The sequence below is a fragment of the Azolla caroliniana genome, unplaced genomic scaffold (genome assembly GCF_043228905.1).
Source record: "Azolla caroliniana isolate FFs.n. ecotype wild unplaced genomic scaffold, voAzoCaro1.0.p SCAF_6, whole genome shotgun sequence".
Lineage (NCBI taxonomy): Eukaryota > Viridiplantae > Streptophyta > Polypodiopsida > Salviniales > Salviniaceae > Azolla > Azolla caroliniana.
In genome coordinates, this window is record NW_028230441.1 from 4,554,534 (window position 1) to 4,570,449 (window position 15,916).

Here is a 15,916-nt window from a genome sequence, read left to right on the forward strand (position 1 = left end):
AACTCCAAGTTTCTACATGAAAGAACCTACACATATGCTCAATCGTGTGCATGGCACATGCATATATATATATATGCATGTGTGTGTATGAATATTACATATTAATACACACATAGGTCAATTATGTTCATGAATGTGTGTATATATGTATACTAGTAGTGGACATACTCTATTCATGTTCTCCACTCGTCATTCACTAAGTAGGGATTAAGCAACACAATTTGCGGTTGAGGATATCTTATCATTCTTGTTGAAAAACTTTGCCATCTTTATTTAGCAATAGGGAATGAGTAATATGGTGGGTGAGTTGATGATTGGGGCATCTTAGTGTCCTTGATAGTATCTTTGTTGTCTTTATTTAGTGGGGATCGAGCAAAAATGGTAGGCAAGCTAATGGTTGAGGACATCATCATGTTGTCAATACTCTTGCATTTGTGACATGAGGTGGCATGGTTGTGGGCAGCCATACAATTCTTCCTCAATTTCCTACAATACAAGCTTCCACCCTATTAACAATACAATGATCTTTTACAATTTCATATTGTCTCCTCTTTATTTGCTCATTCGGACAGAGAGAAGACTCATCTTTAGTGGTTTCGATTTTCCTTTTATATTTTGTCTTTTCTTTTTCTTCTCTCTTCTTTTTTTAAGTTGGTTTCTTTTTTCTTTAAAAGCATTTTTCTTTGTTTTTATTTTCCTATCAATTTCTTTTTCTTTATTGTCTTCAATTGTATAAAATTGATAGACATAGAGATAAAATAATCCGAACAAATGGAGGTCTCGTCCTTCATAGTATCTATTCTCCATTATGCAAGTCACCAACCTTGCTATCTCTTCAAAATAAACTAACATTTTACCCCTTTTTAATCATTCCCATAAAACATCTTTCCAATACATCCAAATCGCACAATATTATTTGTGTGAACAAGACATAAAAAGGATTTGGGAGGGGGAGGGGGAGGGGGAGGGGGAGTGAGATGAGAATGTTATGCACACATATCGTATGTGTCAATGAGTTTCCATTTCTCCTTCAATCGACATTATTGTAATATCGTACAACAACTTATTCACCCTCAAGTGTATGTCCACGTGTACTTTTAGTTCATCCACTATCTAAATGGTTATATAAATGAATGTTGTCCCATCTCTTGATGAAATGCCAAGCATAAAAACGTATGGAGTATAGATTATTGTAGTAATTATTGTAGTAATTATTAATTGGATTGTCCAACCATTCTCATCAACTTGTTCAGGATATCATAGCAATGTTTCACTTTCTCCCTCTTCTAACAACTACATATAAAACAAATACATCATAACGTTCATTACCTTTAAGTGAATTTGTGCTCATCATAAAAGCACATCGTGTCAGCTTTATTTATTGATGAATCCACATGTGTGCGTGTTTGTGCCGGTACTTATCCCCCGAGTTTGAGAATAACATTAGGATTACAATGTTTGATTTAACCAAACATGTACAAGTACTTTTGTCACAACTAGACGTTGACCTCCTACAAGAAAAGGAAGTTTTGAATGAAGCATATCAAGGTGTTATGACATCTTTTACAGTATGATGTTGCCTACCAATTATGAGATCGATTATCCATCCTCTATTATGTATATACAAGGAAGTCTCACCTAGAATTTTGTAAAAAAATAAATCATAGTTTTGCTCTGACACATCCATATTGAATGATGATGCCACACACTTTGACCCTATTAGTTCATTTTGTTAGCATTGCCCTTTTCACTCCATGTGTTGTGGAAAAATGACAATGCCATTGTTGTAAAGCCATCTTTTAGGAAACAATAGACATTGTCGATGCCTTCAATCTGAAATTATGAAGACATGTATTCTGCATGTATCATATACTAATAAATGACTCAATGGTGTCTACAATTACCAATAAGGTTATGATTTTTAAACCGTTATACATAAAATACAATAGTATGCTAATCTTTGTACTTGAATAATCGTCATGAATCATAGATCGAGTTTGACTTACACATCTAACTCATCATTTAATCACCAAACAAAACTATTTTCCAAAATAAAATAACTAACAAATTAGTATCATTCTAACTGTCTACACGTTTTAGTAAGCAATCGTCCTTGATTGTATTCTCATTTGTTGTAATAACCTAGATATTGTCCATGTAGCACATATATGTTGGCAATACACCATGCCACAAATCAATGCATGGTCTTATTTTACCTTGGACTACATTGGGCAATACACTAATAGGGAGGGAGCATAAGGAAATAGGGTGTACTTGTTATTGTATTGCCTCATGTGGAGTATGTACACCTAGTACTCTATTAAACTTATCAAGGGCTTGACAATACACACTTAAAAAGAGATAATGTGTTACCATTGAGATGGGACGCAATTTCCATTATTTGATCTCATTTAGACATGAATAGAGAATACGATTTGATGGCAAATAGTTTTACAACAATGTTTTTTTGTCAACGTGCTCATTTTTTGGCTCAAATCCATGTAGTTTTACGATATGTTTTTGTAGAACAACCACAATTGTGTCACACCATATTTTTCACCACATAACCAAGCTTTAACTCAATCCTAACTTATGAGATCCTTAATGTTGTGAACAAGGTCGTCTATGCGGAAGATCAAGAAGCATTCAATTTTGTTCTGTACCTGCGTATGACAGTTTCTAGGTCGTTGCACAGAGAGAGAGAGAGAGAGAGAGAGAGAGAGAGAGAGAGAGAGGCACAAAATACTTTCTATTCAATAGAAGAAATAATACAACACCCAACCTTACAAAAAGGTTACAAGGTCACTATATATAGTGACCGACTTAGGGCAACTACCATTTATGCTAATTACACAAATGGCCCAAACTTGAGCTATACAAAGGGATAGTGTGAATACGTCCATTATACACTTGTATTCGACACTCCCCCGTAATGGGCGTATACATGGGTTATCTAAGATTACAGGTATAAACCTAGGTTCTCGGACATATCAGTTTTTGTTCGAGTCTGCAGGGTCCGAAGGCAGAAGACCGAACTGGTCGGGTCGGAAGAGTTGAAGCCGATCATTAAGGAACTGATGTCGGTTGTCCGAAACCATCCTGCGTTGTGTCCGGCTCTAACCGGACTGGTTTGTCGTTACGCCCATCTGATGCCGAAGGGACCGAAAGCGGTCTGCCGAAAGACACTTGGTCATTCCATCTACGACATTGTCGGTTGTGGATATTTTCTCTAGACCGATTTTCCCTGAAATGACGCAGTCCCGAACGAAGTGATATCGAACGTCGATATGTTTGGAGGCGTTGTGGTGAACCGGATTTTTCGACAAGGCAACAGCACCTTGACTGTCGCTATAGACAACTGGAGCCGAGTCATGGTCGACTTGCCGAAACGTGTGCGCCAGCCGGCCGAGCCACAAAGCTTCTTTTGCAGCGTCAGACGCAGCTACATATTCTGCTTCGGTCGTTGAGGTCGCTGTGCACTCCTGAAGTTTCGACTTCCACGAGATTGCTCCATTGCCGAATTTGAAACAGTATCCGGTTGTTGATTTCCGACTGTCTATACAGCCGGCGAAGTCCGAGTCGGTGTAACCGACTACGCCTGAGGTTCGGTTCGGACCGAAAAGAATGCCGTGGTCTTTTGTGCCAGCCAGATATCTGAACACATGCTTGACTGCGTTCCAATGCGATCGGCCAGGATTATGCATAAATCTGCTAACGACTCCTACGGCATGAGAAATATCAGGCCGTGTCGCGACCATCAGGTACATAAGGGAGCCGACTGCCGGTGCATACGGTACCGACTTCATATCTTCCCCCTCCGAACCGGATGTCGGGCAGTCTCGCTGAGAGAGCCGAAGATTCATGGGGAGTGGGGTTGAAGCAGATTTGGCTGATTGCATGTTGAAGCGTTCCAAGACACGTCCGATATAGTCGATCTGAGACAAAAAAAGATGTCGTTTATCGCGATGCCGACTAATCTTCATGCCGAGTATGTGTCGTGCCGGACCGAGGTCCTTCATGGCAAACTTCAACCGCAGTTGCCGAATGAGATCGACAAGTTCGCCCGCGTGGCGTCCAGAAATTAGCATGTCGTCCACGTAAATGATGAGGAAGATGGGTGATCCATCTTGAGCTGTGTTGGTGAAGAGACAATGGTCCTCATCGCTTTTTGAGAAGCCGATCGATTGGATGAAGTCATCGAACTTCTTGTACCATTGTCACGGTGCCTGTTTGAGGCCGTATAGACTCTTCCTGAGTCGGCAGACTAGATGTTCTTGGCCAGTTGCCACGAAGCCTTTTGGCTGCTCCATATAAATTTCCTCTTCAAGATCACCATGGAGGAAGGCTGTTTTGACATCTAGCTGAATCAGCTCCAAGTTGTCGGCTGCCACTACGCTGAGTAGGAAACGAAGGGTTGTCATTTTCACCACTGGTGAAAAAATCTCGTCGAAGTCGACGCCATATTCTTGTCGGAAGCCCTTCGCAACTAATCTGGCCTTGTACTTTGGGGTGGTCGAATCAGACGTCTCTTTTAGTCGATAAACCCACTTGCAAGGAAGAGCACGTCGGTTCTGAGGTAATTCGACCAGGTCCCAAGTCTTGTTTGCCCGAATGGAGTGCATTTCCGACTCCATCACCAGATGCCAGGTGGCTGAATCGACAGATGTCGATGCTTCTTCGTAAGACGTCGGTTCGCCGGCGTCGGTGAAGAAAATTCCAGGAGAATACCTCTCCGGAGGTTGCGACAGTCTCTCGGATCGTCGGGGTATGACTGGACTGGTCGCATCGGGTATCGAGGTCGGATGGTCCGAAAGCGAATCATTCGGCTGTGCCGAGTCGGAGTTGTCTGAGTCGGGAGTGTAAGGTTCAGCTACCCGTGAAGCTGACCGTGTGTTAAGAGCAGGGCCTTCTTGAAGGGTCGGCACATCGGAAAATGTTACCCTTCAGACTTCAATCGGTTTTTCGACTGATGGATTCATAGCCGACTCGTTGAACACAACGTCCGAACTTCGAACGATTTGTCTGCGTTCGGGGTCCCAGAGTCGGTATCCCATTTCGCCGTCTGATCCATATCCAAGGAAAATGCATTTCCTGGACCGAGGTGCAAGTTTTCAGCGATCATATTTCGGAATAAGGGCGTACGCCTCGCATCCGAAGATCCTCAGCTTCTCGTAATTCGGCTTACTGCCGATCCATAGTTCCTGAGGAATTTGAAGTCCTAGAGGTCTACTTGGCGACATATTGATTATGTGTACTGCCGTGAGTAGAGCCTCTGCCCAGAAGCCATCCGACAGTCCGGAGTGTTGGAGCATGGAAACTATCCGTTCTTGGATTGTCCGATTCATTCGTTCTGCAATCCCGTTTTGCTCCGGACTGTGTGGTGCCGTAAATTCACGTCGGATGCCGCGTTGTCGGCAGAATTTGACGAATTCTTCTGATTTGAACTCTCCCCCATTATCGGTCCGAAAGCATTTCAGTTTTCGGTCGGTTTGATTTTCTACCATAGCGAGCCAATCGGAGAAGATCGAGAAGACACGATCTTTGGTGCGAATTGGATAAGCCCACACCTTTCGAGTCGAATCGTCAATAAAACTGACGAAGTAAGAGGCACCGCCAAGAGACTGATGCGGCATTGGGCCACAGACGTCCGAGTGGACTAAGTCGAGAGGTCTCGTTTCTCTTGGTGCTGATGTCGGGTGTGATGCGGCTGCTTGTTTGCCATACTGGCAATGCTCGCAGAATTGATGGTCGGAGAAGGAGAGTTTGGGGATGTACCCGGCTCTAGATAGATGCGTAATGCCGGCCTTGCTGAGGTGTCCTAATCTTCGGTGCCATAGTGATGACACAGGAATATCCACCAAAAACAGGTTACCCTCTCTGAGCGTAACATGTAACGGATACAGTGAGTGTATCTTGGGTCCTCTAGCAAGCAGGAGGTTCCCCCTGTGGAGTGTCCACCCTCCCGAAGAGAAACCGGCACGAATGCCGTCTTCATCTAGTTGTCCGACTGAGATCAATGGCCTCGAGAGCTCGGGTACATGTCGGACATTGTGAAGTACAAGTGTAGAGCCACCTGCAAGGTTGAGCTCTACTGTGCCGATTCCGATGATGTCACAGTGTTGTGAGTTGCCGACTCGAACTGAGTCGGAGTGACGGATCGTATATTGCCGAAATTGGGATCTATGAGGAGTCACGTGAAATGACGCGCCCGAATCCAAGAGCCATGTGCTCGATTCTTCAGTCGTGAGCAGAACTTCTGATCCGACTGGATTTTCGATTGACAGTATATTCGGGTCGTTTGGTAGCACATCAGCTGAGAAGCTGACGTAATTGATCTCCTCATGCCGGCCACTCTTCTTGTTGTTCTTGTTCTTGAGTGCGCGGCAGTCGACTTTGATGTGTCCGGGTTTCTTGCAATAGTTGCAGATTCGGTTATCCCGTGACTGGCTCCGTCTTCGCTGATTGTTCGGCGGTCGTGAGGAATCTCTTCCTCGTATGTTCGATCGGTCTGTCGAACCTTGTACTACATAAGCGTCGTCTGTTGAGTCTTTGGCGAATGACTTTCTCCGAGCTGCTTCGGTCAGGATTGCGCTCGTGACTTCGGAGTATTTAACAGCCGTGGTTGACGCGTTGCACACGGTTGTGACGAAAGTTTCCCATGATGAGGGAAGGCTACTCATGAGTATCATTGCTCTGAGTTCATCCTCGATTGCCGTCCCCTGAGATGAGATTTGGGAGCTTATGCTTTCGTACTCATTAAGGTGTGCTTGAACCGAATCGGATTCTTTCATCCGCAAGTTGTAGAGGCGCCGGATCAGAAACATCTTCGTTGCGGCGACCTTCTTTTCGTAAGTGTCCGACAGTGTTTTCCACAGTTCGAATGCTGTCGTACACGATTGCACCGTAAAATATACCGATTCCGATAGGTGCATCCGAATCGTGGCGCGGACGATTCTGTCCAGCTTCTGCCACTCAATTGGTTTGTATCCTTCTGGAGGTTCTTCATTTTCGATGGGATCGATTTGCCCCTTGACTATGAGATAGTCCTGCATTTGCTCCTTCCAGAAGTTAAAGTTCGATCCATCGAACTTTCGTAGACTCATTTCTGACGAGCCGGATGTTGATGCCATCAAATTCGGTTTCGGTTGACGAAGCTCGGTTCGGAGTTGACTACGAACCTTGTTGGAGTGCAGCCGGTTGGCTCACCCGATATCGTTCTAGTCGGATTTGAACCCGAGTCGGTTCGGCTTCGGATATATGTATTGTTGAACTTGCTCGAATTGACTCCGGTGACTTGAGGGACAGAACCGGCTGGTCTTCCCGGATGTTGCCGAGTCGGAGTGAGCCCGGTTCGCTTCGGATATATATGCCGAATACCGATTATTGAAACCGATTGTCTGGACCGATTCTGCTTCAGGTGACTGCAGCGACGAGAGAGACGGATCCAACTGATCCTCCAGAATGTCGATCAGCCGGATGAAGCACGAATTGGGGTTGTTGTCTTGAGACCGATCTGCACCGAGTGGTTACAATGAGCGGCGAGCAGCGTTTGTTGACTCTTCAGATGCCGTTTAACCGAGTGGAGCACGATCGTGTCAATGTTGCACAAGGGGATTTCACCTCGAGCGGTTACGATCACAAGGAACAGAGTACAACCGGCTGGCTTACTCCAAGCGAAGATGATCTAACGCGATGAGATGCAGGCCTCATTTTTCCTTCTTCTTCTCTCTTCTTCGAATGGTGCAAGAAACCGAATGCTGTGCAGGCTGAGACGACGGTCGACAGCAGATGTTGGAGGACCGAATACTGTGCAGGCTCTGATACCAGATGTTGTGAACAAGGTCGTCTATGCGGAAGATCAAGAAGCATTCAATTCTGTTCTGTACCTGCGTATGACAGTTTCTAGGTCGTTGCACAGAGAGAGAGAGAGAGAGAGAGAGAGAGAGAGAGAGGCACAAAATACTTTCTATTCAATAGAAGAAATAATACAACACCCAACCTTACAAAAAGGTTACAAGGTCACTATATATAGTGACCGACTTAGGGCAACTACCATTTATGCTAATTACACAAATGGCCCAAACTTGAGCTATACAAAGGGATAGTGTGAATACGTCCATTATACACTTGTATTCGACACTTAACAGAGGGAAGAGATCATGGTTCCCACCAACTACCCATATGCATACATAAAATATGTCGCACAACATAATGAAGAAAGAAACAATCAAGAATAATAAAATCCTACTAGAGAGAGGGAGGAGAGGGTGACTCCTAATAACTGTCCATCCATACAATATATCATTAGGCCCTGAACCCACTACTATTATCTCTTTCTAATAATAATCGACGATTGTTGCTTTGACACTTTGGATTGGGCTACAAGTTTACTCCTACATACATACATAATGGCATCTACATAATTCTCTTTGGGTCGGTATTTATGAATTAGACACCATATCAAGCATGTATTTTTCTCTAGCTTGGAATGTGTGATCAAGCCATTCACGACCAAATTCGAGGCACAAACAATTTTACAATGCATTTGTAAGGCCAAACTATTGTTTAAACTTTAAACATCTAGAACCCACAAGGTTTTTAATGAAATTCATATTATAACATTAAGACCAACTTAGAACTTAACTATTCTTATAAGAGTGGCAATAGTGTAGCTTTAAAGTTTTTTATGTCATGTATGCCATTGGTCTAAGCCATCTTGGTCTTTGTAAGTACTAAATCTTTTGTGATAATTTTTTTCCTTAATAGACATTTTGATTGTTTGGCCTCGCTCTTCAAAGATTAAAAACGCTTATTTAAAAACCCAAATCAAGGCCTTGTTTTTTTAGTTTTTGTTCTTTAGTATTGCTTTTGTCCCGTTCACACGCACAAGTGCATCTACTTACAAACACATTTGCATGTGTGCATATGAACTCACAAAACGTAAGCACACATACACACCAACATCGTCATGCCCTTGGTGTGTATGCGTGCTTATGTTTTGTGAGTTCAAATGCACACATTAATCAAGGAACATAAGCTCATAATTAACACTCAAAATAATCATGCTACATTCATCAATGGATGAGAGCATAGAATTAACAAACATAATAACGAGATCATGATTGCTATATTTAACTAATTTGAGTTGATTAAAGACCTAGGGGTATTTCAAAATCCCCCCCTTTAATCCTCAAAGCTACCAAAAAATCGCCACAGAATAGCCAAAAGGCACATTGGGGTTTGCTTTTATGTCGCGAAGGGTCCCGAGTGAGCGCTCCGCTATCTCTGCAAATACATGTAGGCAACCACATATAATTGGGTTTCATGCAAAGCCACCAATGTAACTAACAATGTGTTTGTTATAGGCCAAGGGCATCCATTTCTTCCCTCCTTGGGAGTGAATAAATACATACCCAGATAGGAAGGTAATCATCACATAGATAGATAGACATGTACATATGGGGGCATTTGTCAAGAATAAAGATAGATTTTCCTAAACCAAGACTCTATAGAAGTTCATATTGCCTATATTGCAGAGAAGGAAGGAACTAAGAGCTCTTTGTGTTTGTTATAGGCCAAGGGCATTCATTCCTTCCTTCCTTGGTTCCAATTGGGTGAATAAATACATACCCAGACAGGAAGGTAGTCATGACATAGATAGATAGATAGATAGATAGATAGACATATAGATAGAGGGGCATTTGTCAGGAATAAAGATAAACTCAGGGTCATTCTTTATGGGATTTTTCCTATACAAGACCTCCACAGAAGATCATATTGCCCATGTCGCAAAGAAGGAAGAAGGCGACGACTACGACGACGAAGCAGCAGCAGCAGGTGAAGGATCTCTGACCATTTATGGAAGTCTGCATTCTCATTACATGCTTAATATCTCTCTTGGATCTATGGGACCCATCTGCTTACAAAGTATCCATCACTCCTCGACATCATTTAGTGCAAGAATCTTAGTCTTCTATGAAGGTCTCTCTCTATTACACATATTCAACAGAAGGAAGCATCATGATGGAATTCACTCTGAACAGAGGAGACGGTCAGCTACAGTGTTCTTGTGGTGGGAAGAGGTATTTAAGGAAAGCTAAGTTGGATCCATGTAACCTGTATTTGTGTTTATTTTGAAGCAAATATGAAGAGTAAATCATGGTAGTGCAATGATAAGGAAGTTGAAGCATGAGTATCCAAATCAACGCACGAATGGTCAACAACGTAGTGTAAAATGAGTGAGCCCTCAAATTAAAACCACAAGAAATAAGGAGAAGAATGGTTGATTCATTGGGATGGGAAGAGGATCCAGAGGATGTGGAAATTCAGATGTTTTTATCGGCACCACATTAGTAGATAAGTATGGGAAATGTGGATTACTCAGTAAAGCATACGCAACATTTGAGCTCTTACGTTCCCGAGATGTGGTCGCCTGGACTTCTCTCATTTCAGGATATGCTCAACATGGACATGGAAAAGAAGCCTTCCTCTGTTTCGAATCAATGAAATGTGAAGGTCTCTTTCCAAATACCATAACTTATGTTTGCATTCTGAATGGATGTAGTAAAATAGGAGTTATCAGTAAAGGTAGAGAGATACATGCTGAGATTGTCCGACAAGGATTACTGGATAAAAGTATCGTGGTTGGAAATGCATTGATCAATATGTATGCCAAAGTTGGTGACCTTAATAACGCAGAAGAAGTGTTTGATGGGCTTCCATATAGGAATGTGATTTCCTGGACTGCTCTTATTGCTGGATATGCTCAATGCAAACGTGACAAAGAGGCATTAAATTGCTTTGAACGTATGCAATATAGTGGCCTCCCTCCTGATGGGGTTATTTGGGCGTGTGTTTTACAAATTTATGGAAATAGGAGAGCCATCATCAAGGGAAGGGCAATACATATGGAGGTTGTTAAAAAGGGGTTGTTTGGAAAAGATGTTTCAACCAATAATGGATTGTTAGACATGTATGCAAAATGTGGGGCAGTCATAGAAGTGCACAAAGTGTTGAAGAGTTTACAAGCAAGGGGCATTGTTTCTTGGAATGCAATCATTTCAGGATATGCTGAAAATGAGAATTATGAGGGTATCTTAGACTGTTTCAAGAAGATGCAAGATACAGGAATCCATCCAGATGCATCAACATTCATTTCCATTTTGAAGGCATGTGGCAATGCAAATGCAATCGATATGGGTAAGAAAATACATGGTGATATTGTTATAACTGGCATGTTAGAAAGCAATATGTTGATTGGAACTGCATTGATAGATATGTATGGCAAATGTGGTGCCCTTGTAAAAGCAAGAGAAATGTTTGAGCAGCTTCCTGTTTGGGATGTTGTGTCTTGGACTGCGCTAATTTCTGCATATGCTCAACATGGATGTTGTGAGGAAGCACTGAATTGTTTTAGACAAATGCAATGCGGGGGTTTCTCTCCAGATAAAGTCACGTATACTTGCATTTTGAAAGTTTGTGGGAGCAGTATGGGTACAGTTCACAATGGCAGAGAGATACATATGCACATTGTCAGGGAGGAATTTCCAGAAAAAGATGACATGATTAAGAATGCATTGGTAGATATGTATATGAAATGTGGTGCACTCGTGGATGCACAACGATTGTTCAACATGCTCACAACCCAGGGTGTGGCAGCTTGGAATACAATGATCACAGGTTATGTCCACCATGGATTTCCTGAAATAGCACTTGATTATTTTGAACGAATGAAATGTAATGGCCTTCCACCAGATTCAGGTACTGTTCGTTATGTTTTGGAAGCTTATAGTGGCAGCTGCTTACAAATATTGGATAAAGGAAAGGAAAGACACATTGAAATTCTTCATCAGGGGTACCTGAAGAAAGATACTTTAATCGCCAATGCATTATTGGACATGTATGTGAGGTTGCATGCACCTCTTGAAGCACAGGAAGTGTTCAATAAGATGATGGTTCGAGACATTGTCTCTTGGAACTTATTGGTCATGTCTTACTCTCACTGCGGGTTTAATGCCCACAAAGTACTGGGCTGTTTTGCACGTATGAAAATTGAAGGTTTTTTACCGAACATAAACACATATGCTTGTGCTTTGAATGCTTGTGGCAACTTAAAGGCATCTCATTATGGCAGAAGAATACATGTTCAGATTCTTAAAGAGTGTTTGCTGGAAGAAAAAGATAATGTGGCTGGTAACTCGCTAGTGGACATGTATGGAAAGTGTGGATTTCTTGCAAAAGCACAACAAGTGTTTGATGCACTTCCATGTAAAAATGTGATCTCATGGACTGCACTCATATCAGCATATGTTCAACATGCACATAGCAAGGAAGCATTATCATGTTTTCGGCACATGCAACAAGAGGGTATTTATCCTGATATAGTGACATATAGTTTTATCTTGAAAGCATGTGGCAACATGCAAGCAATCAAAGATGGTATAGAAACACACACTAAGATTCTCAGGGAGTGGTTAAGAAAAGATATTTTGGTGGGAAACACGTTGATTGATATGTATTGCAAATGTGGTTTACTGGCAAAAGCCCAAGAAGTGTTTAATGAGCTTTTAAGTCGGGACGCTGTCACTTGGGGCTTGCTAATCTCCGCATATGCTCATTATGGGTACTGTGACTCGGCAGTGACCTACTTTCAACAAATGGAACTCGAAGGTAGCTTCTCATTGGATTCAATTTCCTATGTTCATGTCTTAAAAGCGTGTGGTAGCATTGGAGCATTTGATAAAGGAATAGAAATACATGAAAAAATTAAAATACGTAGGGATTTGCATGAAAAGCAGGGTTTAATCGGTAATGCATTGGTGGATATGTATGCCAAATGTGGTCAACCTACAAAAGCACAAGAAGCATTTGATCAGCTTTTGAATCGGGATGTAGTTTCATGGACAGCACTGATGGCAGGATATGCCCAAGTCGGGAGGGATCGCATTGTTCTGGATTCATATGAAAGAATGATCGGAGAAGGTATCAACCCTGATGTAGTCACGTTCACTGTTTTGCTCAATGCATGCAGTGATGCAGGTCTATTGGATGAAGGAAAGATTTACTTTGAAACAATGATAAGAAGCTATGGTATCATCCCAACACAAGAACATTGCGCATGCATGGTGGATCTTTTCAGCAGGGCAGGCCAGTTTGACAAGGCATTGGTAGTTATTGAGAGGATGCCAAGATTCGATCATGTTCCTACATGGGCAACTCTGTTGGGAGCTTGTAAGAAATGGGGTTATTTGAAGCTCGGAGAACTAGCTTTTGAACATCTGGTGCAATTGGATGTAAATAATGCTGCAGTATATGTCTCTATGGGTAACATCTATGCAGCAGGTTTGGCCAGTGAAGAACTTAAGTCACATATTTGATATGGAGGCACTGAGCAGTATATTATTAGGTTGATGGCCCTTCTGTTAGTTCTTCTATATGATGGGAATAACATCCATTCACATTAAGAAGCTTATAAATTTCATAACCTATTGGTGATGGAAGATTATGTCATTAGGAGCCATGTATGAAAAAATGTACATACTTTGACCGATGGTTACATGAGATGTGATCAAACCTCTAAATAACATTTTGCCCATGAAACTTAAGAGTTGTGCCTCTCATCATTCATTGTTGAGTCCTAAGTATTGTGGCATCATTTATCTTCCACTTAATAATGAACTGTAATTTATCTGTTTGCATCAACTACTCTTAGCACTATCAGTTTGAAGTGTTCATAACTAAGGTCTATTATGTAATTAACCTAACAAGGTCCAATTTGTGAGTACGCACGTAGCAGCAATAGTGCCAGGCTGCTATCTATTGTCAAGAACTGCTGACTAACAACTGCCTCACATCACAAGACCGAGAAATATCAACAATGAGCCCATCTGGTGGAGGGAAATCTACAAGAATATAGGGATGAATTGAAAGAGGTTGACTAACGCTTCTTGCCAAGTTGAATCCTCCAACAACATGGTGGAGCCGTTGCTCCAAATTGCTCAATGATAAACAATCACAGCTAAAAAACATACCCCCACCCTTGATGTTGATACCTCCAGTGTAAAACTCTTAGAATGCCAACATGCTGTTGCTACTACCTGCATTCAAGGCTCAAAGAATGACACCATGACAAATCTGACCAAACCAACAAGTCCAATGCTTGGGCTTCTCGAGGGAAGGATGTCATCATCGACTGCGCATATCAGGAATCTTTTGTTTGCAGATCACATCCAACCAAATCCCAATGATCATCAATTTCTTTGCACAAATTATGGCAGGCGCGATCACCATCACCACCATGCCAAAGGGCCAGACCACCGAAAGTGTGGAACTGCATCTTCTGTGAGCTGACCATGAAAGCCTACTTCCTAGATATTGACGAAGTAGCCCACTCTGATCGGAGATTGAGTTACAGGGTGAGGGGAGTTGTACCTAGCAGTCTTAGCTGGAACTCACCATTTTGAACAAGATGTACACCAATCTCGACACACAGGTTATGTGTTGAGTCTACCACAGATCAGGAAGTAGAACAACCAATTGTCGATTGATTGGGAGGTAAATGCACCCTTGGATGGTCTGCACCCTGACATCACCACCACTCCTATAGTTAGTTATGTAGCTTCACACAGTGCATTCTTGAAAAACTACCATACATTCACAGTATCATATTGGTGGTGACACATAAGCAATTCCTCTAATGTGTCTACATGAGTGCCGTTGTTTTGAATCTTGATGTTTCATCTTCAATGTCCAATCTGGGGCATGCGTTGTTTTGGATTTACCGTGTTTGAATAACTTTACTCTTAAATGCATGTGTGTAAAACTTAAGAACTTGGAGGTTGTATGGCATGTCCAATTGTTTTAGGGAAAGATTTCATTCCTTTTAGTGCATATAGCTCATCATGGTTGATTGCATTTTTGTTGTCTCCTTTAGGGATATCATCGACCTCATTCCCTACAATATGTCCAATGCTTCTATTGTGTCTCCATTGAATAACACTTTCCCGTCATTGATGTCATTAACATATTGAACCAATTGTCTAATGTAGGAAGAGATTTTGTTCCTTTTAGAGCTGCATCGTGCATATAGCTCATCATGGTTGATTCTTTTACATTTTTACCAAGGTTGAATTTCTGTTAGTTTCCTTTTGGATTTGTTTCTATGTAAAGGGATGTCATTGACCTCATTCTCTACATATGTCCAATGCTTCTATTATGTCTCCATTAACTGATAATTTCCCTTCATTATTAATTAGCGCAATTATCATATTTAACCATGTAACACCTATTTTAGCTTACAAATGTTTTGTTGTTGACTTTGGCGTAATAGTGATATTGCCCTAACATTAATATTCTTTAGCTCTTCATAGTTGTCTTCTTGCTCTACATTAATATTAGATTTCACCCTCCTATCTTCTTGTAGGCGTAGACTTGGGTACCAATTTTAAATGCTAATTTTAACATAATTAAGGGTAGGATAAGTGACCACAAGAATAGTTGGACTTGAAACAACCCATAAGGATTTAGGACACATGACTGCATCAGCCTGCATGTGATGTCTAGCAGCCTAGGAAATTCAAATATATTAATAAGACTAAGTACTCCTCTCCCCCCCCGCTTTAAACAACTCAATTGCAATGTAGAGAATCAGTTGGCGAGAAAAAGTTCTCTTATTTTGGATCAATAGTCGGGTTGATTTGTAGGGCATAATGCTGGGTTGAATTCAATGGTATGAAATGCTAATGGGGTTTTGTAGTTCTTATATCTCATGCTGAAGGACGCTTGGTGTGTAAAAGCACCCTTAATCCATTATGTTTCTTTGATCTTTCACCAAAACAAAATCCTTTTTCCAATATAAACTTGTCTTCAATACAACATTTCCAAATATGGCTTTTCACATCATTCTTCTTGGTATACC

At 41.6% G+C, this 15,916-nt stretch overlaps 1 protein-coding gene across 1 annotated transcript; it reads left to right on the plus strand.

Moving 5' to 3' along the window:
• Positions 1-10,295: 10,295 nt before the first annotated feature.
• Positions 10,296-13,376, plus strand: LOC147862703 (pentatricopeptide repeat-containing protein At5g27110-like). The gene has a single exon (XM_087321140.1). It carries the CDS (start codon positions 10,296-10,298, stop codon positions 13,374-13,376), a length of 3,081 nt encoding a protein of 1,026 aa, XP_087177266.1.
• Positions 13,377-15,916: the final 2,540 nt, after the last annotated feature.

Excerpts from the sequence above, each read along its gene's own strand:
- LOC147862703 (XM_087321140.1), top strand. The coding sequence starts at position 10,296 with ATGGGAAGAGGATCCAGAGGATGTGGAAATTCAGATGTTTTTATCGGC.